Source organism: Apteryx rowi, unplaced genomic scaffold, assembly GCF_003343035.1.
Source record: "Apteryx rowi isolate R43461 unplaced genomic scaffold, aptRow1 scaffold_188, whole genome shotgun sequence".
NCBI classification, from domain to species: domain Eukaryota; kingdom Metazoa; phylum Chordata; class Aves; order Apterygiformes; family Apterygidae; genus Apteryx; species Apteryx rowi.
In genome coordinates, this window is record NW_020448174.1 from 1,085,458 (window position 1) to 1,112,884 (window position 27,427).

General features: G+C 37.5%; 1 protein-coding gene across 2 annotated transcripts in view; it reads right to left on the reverse strand.

Annotated features, from left to right (window-relative positions):
* Positions 1-27,427, reverse strand: part of LOC112964182 (adhesion G protein-coupled receptor A3-like) — a 284,114-nt gene that overhangs the window by 29,905 nt on the left and 226,782 nt on the right. For both annotated transcript variants that reach the window (XM_026061933.1, XM_026061934.1), the window contains 5 exons: positions 23,252-23,459; positions 22,101-22,309; positions 12,533-12,660; positions 11,255-11,378; positions 2,267-2,412 (listed from right to left, as the gene is read on the reverse strand). In XM_026061933.1, the coding sequence (XP_025917718.1) occupies positions 2,267-2,412; positions 11,255-11,378; positions 12,533-12,660; positions 22,101-22,309; positions 23,252-23,459 (815 nt within the window). The remainder of the gene's footprint in view (positions 1-2,266; positions 2,413-11,254; positions 11,379-12,532; positions 12,661-22,100; positions 22,310-23,251; positions 23,460-27,427) is intronic.

The window sequence follows — 27,427 nt, forward strand, 5'->3', positions numbered from 1 at the left end:
ATCCTGTTTAAAAAAGTGTCTTTGCAGGCCACATTATATACTTCTTAGCACTGATAGTCCTGACACGTAAAACAGCTTAACTCCATTTGAATAAAATTAATATTGTTATCTATTGGTGTCAAAATGGAAAAAAAGAAAAAATAACAGTCCTCCATCCCACCCAAATCCAGACCCAGCAAAACTGTGATGTTGTCCTTTATGTACCTGAGGCACAACAGGTATAAAGGCTAGCATCAGCTTTTAGATACAACATTGTACTGTACATGACTGTACTGAAATACAAGCATCTTAAACTGATTTTATGGAAATATTATGATACAAAATAATTCTGATTTTAACTTTATTAAAACCAGGAAAGTTAAAATGACCATACAAATGATCATTGTCCTTCTACATGAACAACAATTACTAATTATGAGTTTGGCATTTTTGTGCTTAAAGTGATTTTTAATTTTCCACATACTATGCCCATTTTCTACATGAAATGAAACGAATCCTTACTACTTTGAAGCTACTGCTAACCGTTATGGAGTCACATTATACATTTCAGTGGCTGTGTCTCTAGGACACATGGTGCCTTGAGTGAGAAAAATAACTCTAGAATCATTTTAGTTAGCTATTAAACAATTATATTCATGTTCTTTCACAGCTAAAAGTAGGTTTATCATTTCTATTACTAAGCTTAAAATATCTGCTATTTATTTTCACTGGCTGAGAACCTCAACATGACTGGTACAACAAGAATTCTAATTAGAGCAATCTTTTCTGTAATCCAATTGTCTGTTGTTTTCCAACTCTAACAAGATTTGAATTTGAAGAACATATACTATGCGAGGTCTATGTAACCTGAAACAATTTTCTACCTTAATAGCCACGCTGCAGCATTTGAAAATTGGCAATTATTCATTTTGCCATGCGCTAGTAACTGAATGAGTGAAATTCACATTGGTGAAGAATGGTATAGTAAATCACGGATTAGCAAAGTCAGGCTCTCTCAGCAAAAACGTTTCCTCCTGCTTACATCTAACGCAAGGCTAATGTTCAGTATGACCCTTCTTCTCTTCACTATACAAATTTTATGTGAACTTTAATCAGTTTAATCTCTGGAAAGAAAATGTTCTAAAAGGCAGAGAACTTATGTTAATAAAGATTTCACTCAACAAAGCCTGGACAGCAAAGCACAGTTCATATTTCTACGGCGTTTTAACAAGTTGCAACAGGCTCACACAGTCATCTGTAGGTGCCACTTAATACACATTTTGTGTTCAAACTAAAGTCTCTTGACAAAAGTACACTAATGAGGATTTTTCAGCAAAGCCATACAGAGCAGAATTCATCCTTCTTGTCTTTCACTACATAAAACGGAGGTGTTTAGCCTAAATTGTCCATCCGGGTTTTTCTGTGATCAGAGAGGAGAGGCAGGCACCTCCAGAAGTCAGTTTACCTTGGCCTCCCACAAACCCCCAGGACAGAGAGGATGAATTTCTCTCTGGAAGTTGCTGTCTCAGTCTCTCTCCAAAATCTATAGAGGGACACTAGATATCTCTGGCCAATACCTAATTTTAGATTGCTAAAGTTAAGAAAGATGAATCCCACTTCTCATGTCCTTGGTAGGAAATCCTAGTTAGCCTTAACTTTTTTTTTTTTCTTCTCTCTGCAGACTGCGTATTTCAGCTTGAAGTTACAGAATCTCATAGGCACCTGGTTGAAATTCTTGCTATATTCCACCTGCCACACTGTTAGGGACAGGTTTGTTCGTCTGCTCCATCTAGAAAGCTGATAGGGAGCCCAGACTTTCAGTCTCTCTGGTAATAGCATTAGATTTCTGGTGTGGGATAAGGAAGGTCACTATCAGGTTACTAGGCAATCAATACAAGTATGGGCAAGATTTATAGGAGAGAGGACAAGGGTAAAGGGAAAATCATTATAGGGTAGTTTCTGATGATTAAATAATGCCTTAACCTAGAAGCAAGCCACTTTTTTTTCCTCCATAGGAAACCAACGGGAACACTTGAGTTGTTCCTGTTCAGATAAAGGTATCTGAACCTAGCCTATATCAACTCTGCATATTTTCATCTTCTGAGTATAATTAATTATTAGCACACAATACATATTTCGATTTTTATATAACCCTAAAGGACTCAGCTCTTTACAGATCCTATTTATAGTTTGTAAAAATAAAGAATACAGCAATAAAAGTAAGATTTTTTTTTTTAATTTAGAAGTTTTAGGAATACTCAAAAAACATATAGCTAATATTCCATACCTGAGTAGTGGTTGCTTTGGATAAGAAGGCTGGTCACTGTTTTGGCATGGCTGAGGTTTTTTTGTGACTTGCTTATAAATATTCCTTGCAGTTACTCCAATCCATAGCATGGTAGAGAGTGTAGAATAATGCAGTACTATGCCAACCTAAAACAAGAGATGACGGTTAAACATGTCAATAAATAGATCCGTAAAACAAGACTTTCTAGAACAATTTTATTACATAAATGTACAAGCAAATGGATTTTTTTTTAAGTAACTGAATTTGTAACTGCATCAACTTTTTACATCTCCTTGGTTATTTCTAATAAATGCAAGGGAATGAAAATACTTTAAAAAAGCAGATGGAATCTGCTATTTAATCTATTATAGCTAATATCTGCGATACCAGATGGTATGTTATGAAATCAAGACTATAAAACATTTGTTTTCTAAGAACCTGATTAGTGACAACTTTTTACACCTGGATTTAAAATGATGTGAAGCTTGATCTGTGTTGCAAACTTTGCTAGTAGAAAACCAGATATTTCATTGCTTATGTTGTAGACAACACAATTTAAAAAAAATAATGAAAGGACAGCATTTTTGTTTGCTCTTATGCTATTATCCTCTTTTGTTTTTGAGCAATATATGCTGGAATATTCTGCTGTAATTCCTTCTCAGCTGCATATAGCCAAGAACGACTTCTTTTAACGACCAATTATTTGTTTGGGATCAGTGCTATCTGTCTATCTGTCTAAAAAAAAAAAAAAGAAGATTATTTTCAGATACATTTAAGGGATTTATAAACTTGGCCATGCAATTTTAAAAATTAAATGACAGATCTCAGTGTCCTCCATCAAAAGGAAATGAGAACTCTCAATAGTGTTATTATCATGATATCTCCAAGACACTGTTGTGTATGCCATTAAAAAGTAAAATAAAATACAAACACCACTAAGATACTAACTTCTATGTTATGCTAGAAATTGTTATTCATTACTATGGAAACAGTAATTGGAATTTTACCCAATCTCCAGTGCTTTATTACATTAGCTAAGTCTCCATCTGATTATATAAAATGAGGTTACCTTTGAAGCAATAACCTGACATTTTGCAGTGACAAGTAAAATATTGYTATAATTGGAAAGCACATAAATGTTTAAGAAATACAGAGAATTGCTGAATAAAGCTAACACAAATCTATTATAATGATTTCTTTGAACCAGTTGTCCATTTTTGCTCAAGTTAAAACAAAATAATTAATGGGTAAAGGAAAAAATCCAAGAATTTTGTTTATATTTAGTCATATAGCACAAAACTTGAATTTAGCAGCAAATACCATCATCAGGAAGCCTTCTGTAATTTTCTCTGGGACTTGTCTGACACATTAGACAAGGGAGAATAAAGCCTTCATAGCCGTTGTCGCTTGAGGTAAAAGAGGCAGAAATAAGAGAATGAGACAACTTTGTGCCATCAGCTGGCAGACGCTGCCAGCTCAGCGGCTAGTGCTGCCTGGACTTGGTTCATGTGCAGCTTGCAGCATTTCTGCAGGGACACAGTGAAGATGACTGTGAGCTGGGACTGGGGAGGAGGGAAAAAGCAGGGAGGGAGAAAGGTGGGAGGGAGAAAGAGAAAGAGGAAAAAGAAGGCAGGAACCAGGAAGAAGAGCTGGAAAAATTCTAGAGACTTGGCTGATGACCTCATTCTCATTTCAGCATAGCACTGTTGCTATAYATTCTGTAATTATTCTAAACAAATATGTCAGATAAGAATTATGAACACGAGGGATGAATTCTGTGTGAGATGCACCAACATGTGAAATTCAGACAATATATATGGTCATATGTGCAGAAATGACCAGGCACTTAAATGGATCACAGAACCACAGGATCTCATTAGGATCAGATTCCTAAAAATAGTACAATAAAAAAACTCATTGTTTTCAATTTCAACTTTCAAGGAGGCAACTGAACTGAACTGACAATATCATTGCTATGCCATCCCTTAGTCACATTACTTTTCTCACAATGTGAAGAAAATGTCTCTTTCAGCAGCTTAGTTCCTTCTGATATACGGACATCTCAAGCAAACATGGAAAAGGGATAGAAACGTGACCAGCTTCTGTACTAACTCTTCAGCAGTAGGCTTCTCTCTCTCTCAAAAAAATTTCATTTGCATTTCTTTCTTAAGGCAAAAGAGGATATAGTCTGATGATATAGGATCTCTTGACAACTGATAGATTTGAAGGACAGTGGTGACAATCTGGAGACAAAGCAATATGACACARAAAATGTGGAATTTGGAAGGGTGCACTAAGTTCTTATACTAAGATGCAAAGGAAAGGGTACCCTTTTCTCTATGTGATGATGATGATGATGTTTCCACTTCCCATCACAAAAAAAAGGCTTCCTAGAGTAGAATTTTTGGTCTTATCTGTATTTTCATTTGTAAAGAAATGCTTGTCATGCCTGGTCTTGAAAATGCAGTGTTTCAAAGTGGTGGGCTCTGCTCCCTGCCTCTTCTTTCCCCCACTCAGACATCAGTGATGCCATGGGGTGGCTGCAGCTGATGAAAGGTGCGTGCACCATGTCTCCCTCAGCAGGACAGCCTCTTTCTAGCTCACCTAAGCTAGGAAGATGTCCAAGCTCGCTGTGCGAAACATGAGTTACCAGCTCCGTGGCATGGAAGTGGAAGGCAAGGCTCAGCAGAGGGGGGAGCAGGACCAAGGTAGCTCTGTTCAGTGAACTGTCACTTAGCTCTGTTAGCAAACAAACACTTTAGGTTTATGCACTCAAGATCCTGGGTGGGTATGAGTTCATCTGTGTACATTTTGTTACTGGATTTGTGCCTATGTTAAGGTTAAGAGACAAATAAAGAAATTCCAATTAAATATCAAAACATTCACTTAAAACCTGTTTTCACCATAAGTGGAGCTTACCTTCACCACAATGCATATCACACACAAACGTGTGTGGGAAGGGCTCTGTTTTTGTCACAGATCAAAGTGATGAGGCTTATTCATAAGAAAGTTTTCCAATGACAGGTCAACAGTTACAGAAAGAACTGTCAGAACGTATGCACTGAAGCCAGCATTGCACTTAAARCTGCTTAATATCTGCAATTATTACACTGAAAATTTCCTTGTTCCCTTAAACTCATTTTTTGTGTCCTGTGTTTTTAGAACTCTTATCTTTGGGAATAAGTACCAGCCTACTGAAAAGAAGATTATGCTTTTCTACAGTAAGATGTGCCTTCAATACATATAGTATGTGCCCCTTCAATAAATTTCAGTACCTTAGAGGTAACATAAGTTCCACACTATGTTGCAGTTGCCATGGTAATGACCAGAATACACATTTATGTAAAGCTACCTAGCATTTTGGCACATAAAGCTCTCTTGAACAGCTTTAACCTACACACAAATATCTTTGTTTTCTCCTAGTTTTTCATTTCATTTCTTTTTTTTCAATTGTAAGCGTATTTCAGATAAGACTGTCCTTTCTCAGCCAATTCTGTTTAAAGGAGGGTATGGATATGCTCTGACATTCTGATTAAAACACTAAACCTGCAGAGGGAATACTTCTTTTCAGTGAAATGAAGGGATTCAGGAATTTCTGCATGGTCTTCAATACCACTACCAATATGTGAGTATTTCATAATCTTATTTAGCCTTAGAACAGCCTCACGCTCACTTCGTAGGCAGAAAATTTAAAGCAAGAAGCCGAGATGCACAAAGCAGCTCCCTGAGACCAGGAGGACAATCTTCAGTGCGCCCATCTAACCCCATAGTGTGAAAAGTTTCTAGCGGTTGTAGGTTGCTGCTAATAAAGTTTCTAGCCACCTAAAGTCTTGCTAGCACGTACGTCTAGTTCTATTCCTGTCTCAACAGAGCTGAGCAGTTCAGCATCTACCTCACCAAAGATCTCTCAAAAGCCATTAGAGAACATTCTACTGTATAGCTCTTGAGAAGCCCTGACTGGCAAATCTCATCAAAACACATTAGTTTTACCCCACTATTTCAAAAAGCATAGCTACAGTGGAAAGAACTGCTCTTTTCCTCCTCTATTATATTTTTGTATCTAGAGCTCCTACCCAAAATGTGGYTTCTAATTCTAGGACCTCCTTAGTCTAACAGGATTCAAATCCACATTTCTGCCTTCCAAGGACAGTATTCTAACCACCAGGCTACTGACYAGTCTGGAACAGGCTTCACCTTTCCTGCTGAAGATTTACTGCTTGGCAGAAAATAATTCACAAGCAAGACAGCTTCATGTATGACACGCACCAGGAAAGAGAAAGATCTGAGATTCGAATTTTGACAAATCTTACCGATACAGTTGATCAAATTAAAGCTTGCATGTGTTTCTTGGAKATGTGATCAAGTCTCATACCACTGAATGACCAGCTACCAGGATAAAAAATTATGACATAATCTAGCTCCATAACTCTGTCTTCTGAATCTTATGCCCCTATGTCTGTTCTTCCTCTGTTTCAACACTGACCATTTCATCCCCTAGCAGCCATAGCCTAATAACTGTGATGCTGTCCTGGAAAGGAGGAGCAATGACACTGAAATCTTTCAGACTGAGGGTACAGAACCGATGCCTCCAACTACAATCATGTCTCCCTACACCTCATTCCTCATGTGAAAAGAATGAGCCTCCTCCTGCCTTCTGAAGGAAATAATCTGAGAGCCATGGAGACGCAAGGGGTTGACGATATCATCTACTGGTTCACTCAAGCACCCTGTGTAACACACTGGCTCTGATTAATCCCGTTCTGCTGTTCCTAACACATCCTTGGTGTTGTCTGAAGGACTCTGGCATAAACTCAAAGCTCTGGATTCCACATCAGCAGCCAGGCTCCAGTGACATTCAGAATCAGATTTGTGGGTGCATCTCAAACAGTCTGTGGATATATACCTCACTCACACAGGAAATCTGTGAAACAGCAGAAGGATCTTCAAGACCAGCACTCTAACATTTCTTTACAAATAACAAGAGCATGTAGCAAACAGCCAAGTGAGACAGTCTACACAAAATCTTCTCTGACACAGACATGCAGGTTTAAAAAGGTAGTTTTAGATGGTTAAGATTCCAGATAAAAATAAATACCTTACTATCTGTGAAAACACATTTCTTAGTTCAATTACTTTGCCTTCAAGGAGATATGAAGGTTCTTTCAGTTATCTGTCATAGAAAATGGGTCCATTTCCACAGCATTAATTCCTGCTGCTTAAAATTAGCCTGGGACACCTCATTTAGAAGAGGAAGGTGATCCAACTGAAGTTATTTTACAACCACCCTTTTTACTTAATTAGGAAGGAAAAAATCCTCAGTCTATTATTCACTTAGGTAAGGATGTGGCAGTGAGATTTATGTAAAAGTTTTAGAGGTAATTACAGTAAGCAAGGTAGAGGTTCATTGGCTTTGACACTACGTTTCAGCTGTTATGACAGAAAATGCTTGCACTTGGAATCTTCCACTACGCGCTTAGGAAACCAAAAGTGCAAATCACAGTGCTGCAGGAGTGAAGCTGTGTTATGAACTGTAACAGATAAAAAGATACTTGTGCTATAGCCACACTAATGGTATTTCAAACGGAATATAATTAATACTTCAATGTTATTTGAAGCAATAATATTTTCACAAAGCTCTTCTTAAACACTAATACCAGCTTATTTCCAAAACTTAACAAAAAAGAGTCAAATCTTACACTTGGGGGAGACATGAGCCCACAACAGCTGTGTAAACACCTTTCACTGGGCTGAGTGATTTAACGAATGGCTATACACACTACAGCGGGAGGAAAGGAGCACTGTGCACCCCACCGCTGCTTAGAAAGGCTATGGGAAATGTTCAAATACATGAGCTCTGTAGGAAAAYTTCAGAAGATCTGATTTCTCTTCCTCCTAGGTTTGGCACCTTAAAGGTTAATTCACAGGTATTTACTTTAGCAGTAATCCTCTAAGGGTTATCACAAGAGGAGACAGGCACTGGGACCCATGCAAATTTTTAAAACATTACCGTCGGTAAGGAAGTAGGTAAAGAAGGGTCTATGTTGGGGATACAATGTTCTGGGAGAGGACATTTGTTCAGCTAGAGGAGTCCTATYGTAGATTATCTGGACTGCTGTGTCAGTCTGCCCTACCTAATGTCATTAGGCACCTTCAGGAGTGTGTCTGTGTCCTGTGCGCCCTGTTTCCTTGCTATATCTTAACTGCTGATGATATTGCCTGTTGATGGGGCATGGTGTCAGGTAAATAAATAACTTTATGAAACTGAATAGAAGGCATATGTGTATGGATCTATTCATTTTCTCTAACTGCACATATTTCTCAGCAGCTCAGGATCTGGCTCCATATCATAGCAAGAAACAGCTGTCACTGATAATGCATTTTATGAAGATATTCATGTAGTTTATATATTATTCATAACAGATTATTAATAACTCATTTATCTCAATCAGTTTTTCATTATCACTGTTAATACTGCATTGTTACCATGCAATCTGCAAAGTAAATAACCAGACAATGATTGTAACAACAGATGGTCATTTGTGATCATGTAATTACATGGCCATGGCTGCCCTACAATCTAATCTGCTACCCTCACTTGCAAACTGCAGATAAAGACAATGGTAAATGATATTTCAATCTGCTAGAACACACAGATTTCTTACAATGCAATTCACTAGATACTGTAAGATATTTATCTCGAATAATTTAGTGGACAACTGTGTCATTTAAATTAATACCATGTAATGAACATACCTAAACTTTGCACATAAAACAATATAGATGCTTACAAGATCTACAGGTGCTGTTTCCTGATAATCATGCACAAGCATATACAAAAGGCTCTCACAGGATCTGTTAGGAAACTAGAGCAAAAACTTACTCTAGTTATGCTACAGAAGTAATTYGAAATTAATTCTAATAGAGATATGTTTTCTAGCACATAGAACAGCAGTTGAAGTCAATAGACCGTCATCTTTTGAATGTCACTTAGTCATAACTTCCCCGTATAAACAGGTTACCTCCCTATGCAATTAGTATAGTAGTAATAACTCAGAGGAGCATTTTGAGACACATTTTTTATCTGTCTAAAACTTTCTAACATTTTCTAATGACAGGACTGCAGAAGTACAAGGTAATATTTCAGCAAGAATAGCCTTAAAAATCTTCATTAGCTTGCTGAAAAGATCTAAAATATTCTATCAGTTTTTAAACTGAATTATATTTCAGACCTCACAAAAGCCTGAAGATTACACTGCAGTAAGTACAGGTACAGTATTATCTATATTTGCATCTAGCAATAGCTATGAAACAACAGTTCATTGCTTTAAAATTTCATGAGCTTCTACTACAACACWTTTATAAATAATAGGTGTTCAATTTTGTTCTTTGCTTCCTTTTCTTAGACAGGAGTCATTCCAAGTAAGATGTGTAGCTTGCTGTTTATTATTCCTTGTACCTATTCAAGTTGAATGTTGTACCTCAGCTATATGTTTATCTGAAATAGGTAAGAGAATCTAAAAACTGTAAGAAGAAAATTTGTACACAAAAACAGAAGGGCAATTTACATGCTGCTGTTTTCAGGAAGCTTGCTGAGAAGTGGCTTAGAAGATTAATATTATGACTCTTCTTACTAATAATAGAAATATTATAATGCACTAATGACATTTTTTAAATTCAWAGAACGGACATTGTCCCAAGCCAAGAGAATAACTCATAATTTAGCTAACAAAAGCACTGGTCTCAGGAAGGATTTATTATGGGGGATATTTTTTATTTTCTTGAAAGCTCAAACCCCATGACGCTCTTCATTTCTGAATCAGATGGGAATACTATGACAGCAGTAGGCAGAGTCAGTTCCTCTGTGCATAGGAGAAAGAGAAGATACATGTGCTAATTTTTAAAAATTTAGGTCTCAGAAAGGGAAAATAAATATCTTGGATAATAGTTAGTGACAATTACTGCAGTCACAGATGTTTCTGCTTAATGAAGCCTTTCTAAAACTGTAGTGCATACCTATCAGGTGCAAAAAAGAGCCAGAATGCACTGAAGCAGAGGACTAAGGGAAATGTAGCTCTGGCACTGTTTAGTGACTCTTTCTATTTACACCCATTCAAGCCAATCAGTAGAACCAGACTAGTGACAGACAAACCATCTAGAAGAGTGTTGGCTTAATAAAGTGCTTTACTACAAGTAAATGTCAACATCATTTGTGAGATCTGGAGCACTTGTACAGAATCCAGGAGGAAGAAATATTAGAGGCAAACATTGCAGCAGGCCCTCATCAGGCTTCACGGAGGGTGACTGAAATACCTCTCTTCATGTACTGCATAGACTCATCCCCTATATTCAGAGCATGCCCCCTCTGTGCATCTGAGGGCATGACACCCCTGGAAAGGATGGAAGAAGAGAAAGTAAAATAGTCCAACCTCTACAAACAGGGGTACATAAAGCACAAATGCACTGTGGTCTGCTTTGTCTCCTTAGCTTGAGTTGTAATTAAAAGACATAACGTGGTAGCAGCAAGCTATCCAAGTAAAGATTTAATAATCACCCAGTGAATTCAGAGCCACCCTCAGGCAGATGTGGTCTAGTAATACATTAAAGAACAGCAGCAGTAATTTTAGTTCTACATATTCGATCCATCGATCAGAAAGGACATTACAAACATTCATGAACGATACTTTTCAACAATCTTTTAGAACAGAGAAATATTACAACTTTAGGTTTGTTTTGAGCTGCAGAGAAGCTAATGAATTGGCCAACCTCTCATAGAAACTCAGGGCGCAACCAAACACTGAACRCAGAAGTTTCTGTCTCTCAATGCTGGCCTTTAAAAGCCATGCTTGTAATGATGACTTGTTCTGAAGAACACCTGTGTTAAGATCCAGGAACAATGTATGATCAGAAAGAGAACTATCAACCTTATGTTAAAAGATATAGCTTCAGGTTTTCATTTTTTTAATAAGAATAAGTAAGGCAGATACTTACAGCTTGACATATAATTGGGTATTTAACACGATTGATTCCACCAGCAAAAACAGCAAAAGTAAGAGCAGTATGGAAACAAAAGTTGAGAAGCATGTGCCATCCTTTTCTACTGATTCGGATTGTGCTGTTGAAAAATAACATTAAAAAAATATATATCTATTACAAAAATTATACTTTGGAAAATATTTAACATGATACAATTGAATTCTGTGATTCTTGAATACCTGCACAACCATTTATCTATAGAACAGAGTCTGATTTATAAAGCATTAAAGTCAATAGGGGAGGAGGAAAAAAGAGTCTACTGATTTGAAGGTGCCTTCCAATCAAGCATCTAATGAAGAGTGATACAAGCAAAAAGCTCACTGAATAGCTTCAGATAAGCAGAACTGTAACAAGACATTTCTGAAGGATTAAATGGAAGCAGATGATCAGAAGTCATTGCATTAAGTTCACTTGATTAATATTTAGCAGCTTCYACAGTACAATATATTCCTTCTCTTTTAAATTGCTAATAATCTTTTAACAAAAGTATGTAGTTAAAATGACATTTATATTAATCTTTTATACAAAGGAAAACACAAATTTTCTAAAATAAAGCAGATTTAAAAGTCAAAGAAAATCTCTTTCATCCAATGATAGTTGYCAAATCTTTCAACCAAACTTTTTCTCAGGCGCCAATACCACTGGCATATCTGTCCAAGGTGCTGCTGCTTGACTGGAACCTATCATGCACTAGTTCGATAGTGCTTGTGGTTTTATATCAAAGAGATTTATCCTGAATTGTCAAGCTGGAAGTTTTAGGAACAGTATGCAGACCATTTAGACATACATCTCGGGAAGGTACAGCTTGGGAACAAAGTCATCATAATGATTTATGCTTTCCATTTTATTTCTTTGTACAATTAAAGATGAATTCATATGGGACTAGACTTTTTTTTTCCTTAGTAGAGTGACATATTACAATAAATTGCTTGTTTAGAAGAACTTGCATTGGTATGTTTTTTGAATGGAAGGTTCCATTTTCTTCATCATTCCCAGAAGGTAACTTAGATGCATGCCACATTTCAATTTTGTACAAATCTTTACTCTATTTTTATTTCTGACATAACCTTTCCATGATTTCTCTGGTCTAAATTATACTACTGATATTACTATCCAACAGTAATTAAGATCATTTAAAGTACTGTGTTCTTCTCAGTGAGGGATAGCAAAATCAGAGTACTTCAGCATAATGCTGACTATTCTAACACAAGTGCTTTAAAATTGAATTCTTACCTGTGGTGGACAATGTAGGTAATAATGGAAGCAAACAGGCACAACAACATAACTGCAGTACATGCATATACCACAGGGTGCAGAAACTCCCCTGGGTACTGGGGGAAAGACAGCACTGTCTTAAAATCCTATAAAGGAAGCAAAATGATTTAAGATTGTTAGGCATGTGTGAAACTCTGAGACTTCATTTCAATATGCCACGTCATTTCTAGCTGTTCCCTCCCAAGAGCAGGAAAATAAGACGATGAACTTTTTATGCAGATATAGTTCATGAATTTACAACGACATCAGACTGCTCTTTCCTCATCTCCATACACTTTGTAAGAGAGAAATTAACCTTTTTGTACAAGTAGACACATCCTAATTAAAAAAAAAAAAAAAGTCTGAAAAAAACCACAGAAGATTACACCTTGCAGGCATTAGCAATATCTGTTCCTTCTGATAACATGAACTTTATACATGTATTCTACCAGGATATTAAGTACAAAATATCAAATTACCATAAAAGGTCTYTAAAGGGCATATATATGACTTCAGAAGAAACACCCAAAAAAGCAAAAGCCATGAGGATACACCCAAAATATCAGCTGATTGGCTCCTATATTCAAATATCATTCACAGCTGATATACGTCCTCTGGCCCAGTGACCTTCATTCTTAGTTGCACATACACTACTGTCTACATCAATTCAAAAGTAGTTTTACAGCAAACTGAAGAACCACAAGTTCCTTTTGGGCCTGCTAGCGTCTGTTGACACAATTCTTCATCGAAAAATGATGAAAAAGGAGTATCTTTATAAAATTAACCACATCAAAATCCCACTCTTATGTATTGGATCTCACCTGAGAATACCTCACATTAAAATAAAGAGTCACAGGAGAGCTAAATCTGCAGGTGAGAAGGATGGAAAGCAAAAGTAGACTGTTATGGAAAACAGTAAGTCTTCAGATTATCTGAATTACACTAAGCATTAGAGGTTCACTAAGCCACATGTGTTTATGCCACCACATTTCTGCAAATATTACAAACTAGACACATAAACCATCACCAGAGCATGCACAAAGTATTATCTCCTTGCCGGTTTCCATGTGCAATGGCACTAACTGTGCACACTGAGATAAACATGCATCCTAAAACAGAAAAAAAACACCAAATCCTGAAAAAGTGCTTAATACGACAATCTGACAGATTAAGTTTAACACTAAAACTACTGACATGCATTTAAAAGCTTTTCTTCTTTGTCAGTTTTAGGCTTCCATGGAAGAAAATTCAATGCATTATTTTACTGGGGTGAAAGACAGAAGCTGATCTCCTCTGGGAGATTGGGACTGTAATGCTAATACTATATCACATTTGCATGCAGAGGGCTGATTTCCAGGACCATTATTTATGTATTTGTACTTGTCCATGTATCAGCAGCTAATGTTCGTGCGTATATGCAATTATTAAATCAGTGGATGACGTACACTTCAATTTACTTTCCAGAAGGGTCCTTCTTACAAGTAATACCTGCACTGACAGTCATTATTTTTTCTTCATACTAGCTTAAAGCTCCTAAGAGTGATTGTACTATATGTAATCTCTTCAGACACATATATTAACATTAAGTCCTAAAACAGAGCAGCTTGCAACATACCTAAACAAAACCCAACAAGTACCATATGAACAAGATGGCAAATATATGTCATCATATCCCATTTCCCTTCAAGTATTTCCTCAGCTTGCGTGTGTCCCTCAGTTCAAATGCCTCAGCTAAATCTGCTCAGTCACTACTTGTCCCTCATGCCCTCGCCCAGCCCTGCCCAGGTCACCAAGGCTCAAATTCAGTCACAGYGGTATTTTCACTCTCTCTGCTGATGCCTCTCACTATTCTTCCCTCARTCACCACTGAGAGAGAATAGGAAGAGGACTCTGCCTTTTGATCTGGTAGCTTTTTAATCCTACAGGCCTATGCTCTTGAGGCTATCCCTTATTTTTTGTTTGTGTATAACATACGTTCAGGTTATACTCAATTCACAAAATTCTTTAGAAGTCTATAGGCTAAGAACTGCACACCCAGATAAYCTCTATGCTAATACCCGTTTGTTAACCAGCTTTTCTCCCATATGTTTATTTGCATTATGTCCCTATTAATTGTTCCAGAGACTGAGTTTCTTGAGGCACAGACTTTTCTTTACCGGAAATGTGCAGTACAATTTTAGCTCAAGTAATTTCAGCTCACATTACTAGACTAGCAGTGTAAATACTGGACTATTTAACTTTAAATATTCTGCTGAAAACGATGAAATATTTACTTCTAGGTCTTACTGACATAATTGGATTTTGGTAAACCAACAGTACACCTTGTTATACTTTTATGTATATACTTGTTTCATTTCCGCATATTAAGAAAACTGTTACCATAACTGATACAGTAACAGTGCAGTTATTTAAAGACATAAATGTCTTGGATATTTCTGGGAAGATGATTGAAATGTTAACAGAATTGTGAAAAAGGAAACATATACTGAAGTAATGCATTTATGTAACAACATATGAAAGTGACTTTACTTGAGGTGGCATCATTTAGTACACAAAGAACTAACTTTTAATAGTGCGAATGCAGGGATTGACCAATCGCTGTATGTTTGAGCACTTACGTAAAAGCAAATGCTATATGCTCTACAGCATTACAGTCATTTCACCTGCAGAAGAATCAGGAACAATCAGCATCTTAAAGCTAATTACATTTAAACATATTCATATTTTATCATCTCTTTTCTAATCTTGCATAGTAAATAAGTGCTAAAACTGTTAAGTAAGGGTACCATAATGTATTATTACCAATGTAGAATACCCTTTTTAAGAGTTTTGTGTATTGAAAACTTATTTCATTACAGATACATAACAAATTTATCTTGTCTTCTTTTTAATGATAATTAAAACATTGATCTGTCAACATCCCCTGAGTAATCCTCTGGGGAAGACAGCATACAGAAAATAAAGCTTTTTTTTCCATGTTGTATGCAAAGCAGCATAACTGTATGTTACATTTATACAAGGTRTTTTTATTTCCTGAAGGAGATTCAAAGGATGACAATAGTGAAAACTGGAAGGAATTTTCTGCAAGAAAATGAATATGCACAAGACTTTTACCATTACAAAGGAACTGCAGCCTACAACTACAAGGCAAGTAAAACGTTGTCTAGTGAGAAATCGTCACTCATTTACCCTTACAAGAAGATGTGAAACCAAGCTCTCTCAGGTGTAAATGGCACCATTATGCATAAGGCACTGAAGACACTAGTGATGTAAGTTAGTGACAGAAAAAACATTTTATCAGCTGTTTCATCCAACATTTGGAACTAYAGAAACATTACAGCCTAAGTGGGACTGTTTCACTTTTACTTGAGACTTCATTCCAAAAGTCAGCTAAAACTGATACATCTATATTGATGACTTAGAAGTYAATATTAAAGTATAAAGAAGTATATAGATGAATTACATATTGAAGGCAGCCCTGAGATATCTAACAGCAAATACAGACATAGCAGAAGGGAAGATACAGTAGACTAGTACTAAATACTGGTATATTTCACTAAATCACAGATGCTAAAAAAAACAGTCTAGTTCATCTTGTACATTTTTGTTTTTCATAAACTCACATTGGCAAATTAAACATTTATTTTTAATATACTGCTTATAATATTATGACTTTAGAAAGTATAATCTAATTGATTTCTGTGTTTAAATTGTTTCTGTGTGTAAAGCAGGACACCTGAAATTGTGTTCCTCAAGGAAGCAATACCCAAGTACCACAGACACTTAGAAACACAAGTGCATTTGAACAATGAGTTAGGGTAAGATTTAGATCCCTATTCGTATTTATAGATTCCTCCTACTTAGGCAACATATAACTTAAAAATTAGGTGCCAAGCTCTATTAGGATGTTTAGGAGCAACAGAATATGGAAATTCTGCAACGAGTTGGGCCTCTGTATGGAGAGCCAAAAACATTGCAAAGCAAATTGACTGGAGCACTTAATACGCAGTAGTGCAGGGTTGCCATCTGGTGGGATCTCAACAGGCTGGAGGAACAGGCTGACAGGAACCTCATGAAGTTCAGCCAAGGCAAATATGGAGTTTCCTGCCTCTGGGACAGGATAACACCTGCAGCAGTAAGGGCTGGGGGACACTTGGCTGCAAGAAGCTTTGCAGGAAAGGATCAGGAGGTCCTGGTGGAAAACAAATTGAAAGTAAGTCAGCAGTGCRCCCTTGTGGCATGAAGGCTAGCCACATACTGGTCTTTATTAGCWAGAGTTTAGGCAGCAAGCTGAGTGAYCATTCCCTTCTATTCAGCACTTGTGAGACCAAATCWTGAGTGCTGTGTCCAGTTTTGGGCACTTCCGTGAAAGAAAGACATTGACAAAGGGGAAGCAGTCCAGCAGGGACCACCAAGACAGTAAGATAGCTGAGATGTAGATCCTAGGTCTTTGACTTGCATCTTCTGTCTCCCAGGAAACTGCCCATTTTATTGAGCTCCTTCATAGTCTGGATCCCTTACCCTCTTGTTAAAGATGCACCACCAAGAATGCAAGATCCATTAAGCCACATAGGAAGAAAGATCTTGAGTCAGAGGCTTGATTTCTTAAAAAGTTAGGGCATTTAAAAGCAGATGAACCTGGATTTTGGTTCCCAGTGCCAAGCCAGTTTATGCATTTTGCATAGTGAATTATATATATATATATTATTTAGTATCATTAAATAAAAAGTAAATATAATCTAAGAAGAAAGGAATGAAAGACAGATCTTGCTCTCTGAGTACTGCAACCCAAGGCTTTATACAAAAGATAGCACCATCAGGAATATTCTGAAATAAAAGTGACCTTTGCCAAGTAGCTGGCTCAATACTGTCCATATGTGCTAAGCATTCTCTGTTACGTGAGCAGTACATGCCAGCTGAGGACTCAGGTGAAGAGTATGTGCCTCTTGATCAGGTCTCTGAATGATGGCAGAGATAAGACAACTAGTTCTTCACACTGAGCAGCATCTCTGCAAATGCACAAGCAGCGAAGTTAATCCTACGAGGGCATTTTGCCGGTCCCAGTACACCAGATGGGCTTGTACCTTTTAGTTTAGTTAGTGGCTAGTCTTTGACATTTACATTCTTAGTCTTTGGTGCTCATACTTTGCTAAGCTCTAATTTCTAGGTGTGAAGACAAGTGTTTATAGACAAAAAAGCTTTGAAAAGTTCACTCTTAAACCTACCTCTTTGTAAGCAGCCTGATTTTTGAAAGTATTGAACCACTTTTCCAGTCTGTTATGAGAAAACCCTGTGTTCTCTGTAAGTAAAATATCAAATACCATAATTATGTCAACCTTCTAAATAATGTTTCTGTAATATTTCCTTGACTCATGTATTAATTTCAAAAGGTTTAGACAGACAGGTTTTTTTGGAGAAGCCCTGAATTATGAAAGTTTAGATGACTATCTGTTTTCAGAACTAAACGTCATGAACAGGGCTCAGGAATTTTGCACTTGACTCCAGTCACATTGAAAATACTGACAAAGTAGCTTTTGTGATCCTGCGATCTTTCCCTCTTGAAAAGACATGAAAGATCTGGGGAATGCTTGTAAAACTGTAAGAGAAGAACCCTCCAGCTCTCTTAGCATGACCCATTACTACTGTCTTGCCTCTCCTCAATCYCTCTTTCACAGAGATCTTTCCAAGGTTTGTTTCCAGAAACATTTCAAATTTGTTCCRTTTTTGTCAGCTCAGTCTCCTTCCTCAGACCTAATTATCTCAAATAACTATCTACTGACTGTAGTCAAAGAATGACTCTTTACGTTCACAAGACAAAAAAAAAAATCACTGACATTGTTTTGAATAAGAGGTGCACTGAACTGTGACAAAAATAGGAAAGTTGTTTATGATTTCATGTTTGTATGACCTATATTCAAGTTTATTAAAGAGATGCTAACAAGGTTTATTAATCCATTTTCTCTTAATTGAGAATTAGCATACAGAGAYAAATTTAAGAATTGTACCTGTGTTTATTTGCTAAATTTGAGGAAACTACTAGACAAKGAAGTCTGAGGGGGAAAAGGATATGTTGTGCACAATAACAGTAATATCCATCACTATTGAATAGCCACTCTGTTCTAAGAAAAATGAAAGGAAGAACAAAGGTCAACATACGTCAAAATGTATTTAACAAATTTTGAAATTTAATGTGAATTTCAGATGTTGCTATTGGATATTGTTAACTTCTGAAGAGGTAGGCTTTTAGTCATATGTACTATGGCTACAGGCCACTACATTGGTCATAACACATAGAAGCATTGTTTTGAAGAWTTAAAATACTAATATATAGCTCATTTCACAGAAGAGCACAAATGCACTGTACTTATACACCAGATATTGGTAACTGGATACACCAAAGCTTCAGAACAGATTTGTAATGTTACTCTAAATCAAAAAAACATAYTGCAGAGGTTCATAGTTCAAGACCCCAAGTGCTTTGGCCACCTCTAGAAGAAACTAGAGTTTGACTGTCTCTCTTTCACCTAGAGGTAACAGTGGAAAAGCTGAGGCCGAGGAATGGTCTAAACACACAGTAAACGAAGGAAAATGCAGGAATAAAACTCAGGAGCGTTAGTTCATAGCATTTGCTCTCACCCCTGGGTCCTACCATTCAAAAGCTGATCAGGAGAGGACAATGCTAAGTTATGCTCTTTTGTCTGAAGCTACTCTTTTAGTCGACCCGCTTGCCCAACTCAGAGCAGCGTGAGAGTATAACACACCTCCTTGTATCTCCTTCCTGACTCAATGGCCAGACTGTACTCTTTCTCATTGACATCACTTTAACAACTGTCACTGAGAGAAAAGAAATGGCTCAACATGAATCTTCTCACTTGAAGCATGCTCGTGCTCATTAATTATCAATTGCAGTTGATAAATCCTTGATTACTGCCTTTCTTGAAAGGGATCCTATGAAACCTTTATTTTAAGCCTTTTATTGGTTCATGGGCAGAAACAACTCATATAAAAATAGTTCAGTGAACTTTGTCTTAATATTAAAAAAGATGACGAACAGCAACGATGAATCAGGATATGCGCTGTCCTACCCATACAATGAACAGCTGGATTAACTGAGGCTTCTCCTACCTCTTGTGCCGTAGCTGGGTATACAGTATTCCGAGAGCAATGAAAACCTTCAGGTTCACTCTTGTTTTATTGCTGCACTTCAGTTTACAGCTATTACTTCAGTCTATGGCTATTACCCCACAATATAATAATCAAATATGATTTTTTATGCTTTAATATATTTGATTATATCATACGGATAGAAAAATTAACATTTATCATGACATTGTATCTAATTCCACTGGCTACCTATTAGCTACTGCTATTTTGAATTTACTGTCAGTTTGTTAGTATTTTAAAATGCATCAGCCACTCAGCTGTGATATCAGCAGATACTGAACTTCATATCATTCATATTATAAAGTAAGGGCTAGGCAGAACAATGAAATATTTTTCCTTTATCGTATGAGAATGGAACTGCCCAGAAAAGTGTAATCCAAATAAAACAAAGTAAGTCCATGACATTACACCACAAAATACCAATTAACAAATAATGTACTCACTTGTATGAGAACAGATGCACATAATGAAACTACAAAAGTTTTCCACGRACTGTTTAGAAAGACAGCTGTTGGCAGACATATTTGTATGCATTATAACGACTTAAGGTCAGGCATCTCTTTTCATAAAGTGAGTGCGAAACATGAGCTGGGGAACATATCACATTAGCACTGTGGCTACTGTAGCAACAACAAAGCAAGGGTGAATCTAAGATTTTCTTCTTGCACAGATAAAAATGAAAGATGCTCACAAGAAAAAAGCAAAGTTGAATTACCGCAAGAAAAAACCCACAAGACCTAAAACACCATTACATACCAGATACAAAAAGCTGCAGTAAAAGGAGCCTCAGTTGCCTTTAGGGCTGCGGAAGACCCAATCAGTTGCATTTTATCAGAAATAAAYCTGCATTCAGTTTTCAAACTAAAAACAAACTGCAGCCCTTATGTCAGCAGATGATTTTTGCAAGCAGAACCAAACCATGGAATTGGCTGTTTGCAAATGAGATCAGTTAACATTTAATAACCAACAAAGTTGAGGAAGAGCAGGCTGAGCCCCGAGGGGCGGCGGCRGCAGAAGCCATTTTGGGTGTGGCCCCTGCAAAGCCAACAGGTGCTTCCCTTAATTTAGAAATTTAGAAAAACATCCTCAARGCACAATTATGTTTCATACTTGGGGAAACAAAGGCCCGGGGAAAAAAGGGAACTTATAGAAGCTGTAAAAAGATGAGGTTTGTCTGATGCTATCAGATCTTGGGAACGGCTCTTAAATCCTGAACGATGCCGGCGTGAGTGACAAAGCCTTGAAGTAAGTCAGAGGGAAATCAGTTCTTACGAAGCGCCCGATAATATCCGCATTTAACTCGTGGRTGTCAGAGCGGCGCGCCACGATTGGCTGCCATCTGGGCTCCATCTGACAGCAGCAGCTTGGTATTCTCTGCACACGTCCTCGCAATTCCTGGCGCCTGTGTTTGCTGTCCCTCACGCGCACACACAATACAGTATTTACTCAACTATACACATTTCAGTGATGTACACAAGCAGCATCTACAGTGCAGTCATGCACCTGCATTTAGGATCAATCTGGTATGAAGCGGACGCATCTGGCCAATCTTTTTACAATYGGTTTATAATCAATATTTTTAATAGTGCAAACATTTTCTCACCGATATCTGTTGCAAACTTTGGATTTTTTTTTTTTGCTTTCCTTTATGCCCTGGACAGTAATGCGTGCCATTATTGCACAGATAATCTTTTTGCTCTCATGAAGGTAACTTTCTGCTAAGCAAGATAGTTAAACAGCTGCAACGTGAACTGCAAGTGTGACTGAGAAGAGATCAAGGCAGGCTGATGGGTTAGCACTGCACACAAATATTTTTCTTCAAGAGCAGCAATTTAGCAAAAAAGGCTATCAGCATCCGTATGCAAACTAAAACTCCTACAAGATCAACAAGGACAACACTGTCCTTGTTTAAAAGAGCACAAGATGTTATTCCTCTCCATTTATTAAATGATTCAACATTGCGGTATGCCTGCAACTAATTAGTATGATCAACACAGTGCAGGGCAGGAACAAAAGCAGACCAGCCTCGGAGATGTACTGATGTAAAAGCACACAGAAGTATACATTTTTAAACCCTGTCTTATAATTTATAACCACTATATACTGATCATTCCTTGATGCAACTTTCACTTGTACGACTGAATTTAATGTCATTTTTGATTAGGCCAGTCTCCGGATAGTAGAACTGACCAGGTTTATTCACTTACTAGCAGTTAAATAACTTACTTTCTTTAAGACTGTCTTGTATTAAACATTATAGAAGAAGAAAGGTCAGTTACTGACAGATAAGAATGATACGGGTACATGTAAAAAGAGCATATATATGTTTGGAAAAAGAGAGCGAGAGCGAGAGATAGGTATATTTGCTAAGTCATATACTTACCATTAGCACTGCAAAGTTACTGAAGTGTGTACTCTGAATGGTGGTAATATTGCCTGCAGAACTGATTATGTGGCACCCTTCTCCCCACCAGCCTCCATGTCCATCTAGAAGGTCAAAATCCCAGAAGGCTGCAATGGGGTCTATACCCCGTGCAAAGTGCCTCAACCCTATAGTTATAGGGCTGGTTAGGTTTCCAAAACTGCACCCATCTGCAAAAGCAACAAACTGAATCAGAGAGATGGAGTGGAAAACCTTTTATTGATGCATGCTGTGTAAAGAGATCAAATGTACTGAACTACAGAAAACAAAGCAAGAGATACACACTCTTAATGGTTAAAATCAAAGGTAATGTTCACATTCAGAAAAGTTTGCAATAGTTTAAATAAACCGGAATGCACATTTCAGTCTCATAACGTGTCCAGGTGATCTAATCCTCCTTCACAAAGCTGATTTTTTTTTGTTTTAGATTCTTAAATTAGGACCAATGTTACACTATTGCTCATGCAACTGCAAAAAGGGCTCGGTTTCATCATATGATTAATAGCTAAGAAAATTCTGCACTTTGAAAGTCACATTTAAACATTTTTAAAATGTTAATAGTAATGTGAGCTCTATTCAAATTCAAATAAAATTATTAAAATTGCCTGGGTGAATAATTAATCAAAATAATGACTCACTAGCATATACGATCCATCACATTTAGACAAAAGCCTTTAACAACACCTGTTTTAGGTCCATCATATCAGAAAGTATACCGGTTAGCATTGATACATGCAACAGGGCACTACTCCCACCTCAACAATCTTATTTTCATCAGTGTCTAGGTTGTTAGTATTGCAATTTTCATTCCAAAGAGTATACCAAGGTTTTTTTCTACGGCACCTTGCTCTGAAAAACAAGCATCTGTAAAAACACTGTCAACAAATAGTAATCCCAAATTTGCATTCTAGTCATACAGCAATTGCATTTCTTTCTTTGCAGAATAATTTGAATAAAATCATGCAGATAGGAATAAATCCAAACACTTGGGCTAAAGAGAGAGACTGTTCCCAGCCTCTCAGCATACCGTACACTCTACTCCTCTATTCTCTACATAATCAGGTATACCATAGCTTTCAGATTCAAGGAAATTATGCATAGCAAGTCCTCACCTATTTTAGCAAAAACAGCTGGTGTGGCAACCGTCCTACGTTTCCCATCGTCTGCAAGATTTGATGAGTTTCCTGTGCTAGGAAAGAGTTTTCCATTCCGAAAGACAATAAACTGTAGCTTGCAAGTGGAGTTATCAACAGATTGCCAGGCTGAAGACTGAGAGAAGACAGACTGTGGCAAATGAACTGAAGCTACTGCTACAGCATTCTGTACAATGAGAAAAAAAAAAAGAAACATTTAAAATGCAAATCACAACAGGGTTGCTTTCATGATGTTTTAAACTCCTGTACAAGAAATGTGTGCTGCCTTCCTTTTCCAACAGACTGGAAGCAACCAAAGAAGCACGAGCTGTAACCATGGGAATAGTGCATAGTACAGTGCATATTAAAAGGGAAAAGGTTTGATTGAATGTGTGAATCTATATGGTCAAGCTCCCTGCTGCAGAGGTGAGAATGGTTCTTACCGTGCCTGCTAGAGGGTCCATCAACACTGCAGATCTGATTTAAAGAGACAACCTCTACCAGGTTTTCTCCTTCACTTAAAACAGAATCAGACAACTTACATTAAAACATTTCTCYGAAAGGGTACTTAAAGAGTACTAAAATAATTTTATTAATACAAAAAAATTACATCAGTGGAGAACCACAARTGTAGCAAACAGCACATTTTATGAACACATTTTTCTGGCTTTATATATGGAAAATCAGTTAACTATGTGTTTTTCTAATGCAGGATTAAAAATAGTATGAATACTAATGCAGTAGAAGAAAACAACACAACACTAGGAGGAAATGAATGGACACTGTCAGATCACTATAATGGCTTTGAGTTGTGAGTGCGTTATACACCCTTTTACAAGCAGATAATTCCCTTACAGCACATCTATATAATACACCAGACGTTATGTTCTGAGGACTTTACTCATCATGCAATTGGTTTTTCCTGCCAAAGTAGCAAACTAATCATTAAAGACTGAGATATTTCCAAGAAAAAACAAATGATGAGCAATGGGAAAATAAACAGGGAAAGAGTCTGTCCTGAGCCCGTAAGTGAAAAGTGTATGTATTTAAAAACAAACAAACTGTAAAATGTTCTCATTTGCATATCCCCAAGGGCAAAGTGTAGCTTCTGTGCACATAATTTACATAGCTTATCACACAGTTTACTCATAGTACATGCGCGCTACCTCTTTGAGAGGTAAAAACAATAATCTTCTCCACCATGTAAACAAACATGTCATTAATGTATGTGCGTGTGCTGGGAGAAATACACATGTGAGAGAGAAAAGGGACAAAAGAGGTGAGAAAACCAGAAGTTTACCAAAAATGTTAGGGACATCTAGTGACATCACGACAGATGTGGCAGAAAAGCTTGAGTAGTCTGTGATGTCACCGGGCTGCTTCAATAAGCAGACGAAGGCTTGTGCACAGTTTCCCCTGGGTTACCGTGTATGTTTTGGAAAGGTTTTGAGATTTTAACAATAAAAATTCCCCAACCCCCTTTTTCTCTTACGTATGCAATCTAGGTGATGCCACTTATTAAAAATTCTCAGGAGAAAAACAGCAAATAGCAACAGGAGGGTTTTTTTTTTACATCAGATTTTAAAATGGCTATGAAGGTTTCCAYTGGAAATAACCGAGCTAACCATCAGGCACTTGTCTTTAGATAGTTTCCACTGCCTAATTCACTGATTATAAAGCTGTCATAAATAGCTTGATCTCACACTTCTGAAAAAGACACATTTCACTGTATGATATGCCAAAGTAGCTGTGCAATCTGAACCTCTGATAATACCATTTTAGCTGTAAAATTGTTATCAATAAGTAGATATAAAATTTTTTACCAGTGTAATTTGTCAAACTCCAAATCACTACTGAGGACTACTCTGCAGAGGTACAGGAGWGCAAGACAAGTTATAGCACGATCAACTTTATGTTTATGTTGGATTTTTATTATTATTCTGTGCTGGAAACAGCAACAACAGCAATGACATTAAATTACACAAATTAATTGTTATACACAAAAAGAGAAAGCTAGAAGCATCTGAATAAGCTTATGATAATGAAACCAACAGCTAAAGGCACTGGGATAAGCGACTATGTGCCGTGACTTGACAAAAGCAGYCCTAAATAAGCCAGAGGAACACAACAGGTTTATAGCACTTCTGCTACGAGGCGAAATTGTCTAATTCATTGCAGTTTCTCAAATGTCTTCCCTGCTGCGAGTCTCTGATACCCCAACAAAAAGCGGAGACACYGTAAGCAGAGCGTGGCTTTGCGGCGGCAGGTCGCACGGCTGCRGGGAGCGCGGGCACCTCCGGCCTCACCTCCTTGCTTTCGCCCATCCCTGCCCACACGGAGGCCCTTAACTGCAGGGTGCCAGAGGAAGGATCGTGGCTGCAGCACCCCGGCGCTCATCCATCGGCTACGGCTTCTTCTCATAGAGGCAAAGTCAAACACAGTGAAGAAACGCCGTAGATATATATAGGCTACAAAGGGATTCAGCACGGACCGGCTGAGCACGTCTCACACGTGTAACAACGCTACGTGAAGCTAACCGCATGGCAGAAGGACACACTTATAGAAAACGACTTCCTCATTAGACCTCATGAGAGGGTTTTTTCCTGTTTTTCTCCATAAAATTCACCAAGGCCATTAACATCCATAAAATTAACCATTTAATAATCTTCGCTAATTAATGTCCACAGTCAATTACTGGGCTACAGTTAAACTGTGCATGCTATCCTAAGTATATCTGATATTTCAAGAAGAAATAATTTTTGAGTGCAGGTTATCCGGGGGAGGGAAGGGCAAAGGGACATGGCTGTTCTTTGTGTACACATGAAGTGAAAATACTCACTGCACACTGAATATTTGCTTTATATAAATATTCTTCAAAATTAAACTGTCTGCTACAGCACCATGCTTGCCAACAAACTTATGAGCTACGATATTCATGAAAAATGCACAGATTGAAAGTGCCCATACATTCACAATGCTGTTTAAAATATACGAATAAATATTTGTGAACAATTTTTACATCTAAGATATGTGAGAATCCTTTTTTCAACAGCATTAGTCATTATTCACAGGAGAGGAATCTGAGCAATGAAGCGATCCCTGTTATTGCAGCATAGGATGGATGAAGCCTGAGTGGAGGCTCAGTCCTGGATGGTGCTAATCTTACATGCAGTGATATAGTCCCTTCACCACTCTTGCCTCAGTTTCCCTTTTATTTGGTGAAATAAAAGTAATGGTATTTATTTTCCTCTGCAAGGCATTCCTGAATCTAGAGATGAAAACAATATGGAAACTGAATATTACTATTATCAACAACAGTGACATTAATTTTTGAATGAATGATTGTTCTTCAGATGTTTGAAACTCCTCATTAAAATGTCTTTTTAAAATTTTATTCAGACACCATACCACCGTGTCACACAACAACGGACATTTCTCAGCATGTTAGGGGCAGCATCCCTGGAAGCTGCTCCACCTCTAGGAGGGGAGAAAGAGGACTGGAGAAACAACCACCAGCTAGTGTCCTGCCCGGGATCTGCAGCTCTGCAATGACAGGAGCACCGGCAGCTCACATTTTCCCATGAAAAGCTTAGAATTTGTGTCAGCAATTTCCTAGTTAGGATTTAGAGATTCTGTAAGCATTTTCAAAGCAGTTTGTCAATAAACCCTTCACGACTCCATTCCACTTTTAGTCCTATTAACTGGATTGGACAGGTATTCATTATAAAAAAGGAAGCCCTGAACTTACTGGAAATAATCCTAAGGAATATTTTTCCTAAAGAATATTTTTGTGCTGGAAAATGCCAATTCTTTCAAATGGAAGCTATGCACAGAAACCCATCCATTTGGACATACTTATGATAGGAATGATGCAAACTTCAAAACCTCTCAGTTATCTCCCATGTCACTTGCCTGGATATTCAAAAATTTGCTGTGTGACCTGTAACTAGGGTTGCGAGCTTATCAGCAGTAAAATAGCTCTGGGGAGTCTCCGGGAGACTCCTAGGACTCCCAGCTCCTAAGATTTCTTGAAACCCAGGAAACTTTCCAAAGACCCAGATGAGAGGTTATACTGAACACTGAATCATAAATTGGAAAGTCCAGCTCCATAAGAACTGAAGTTTCATTTCTTGTTGTCCTTTCAGAGCTAATTTT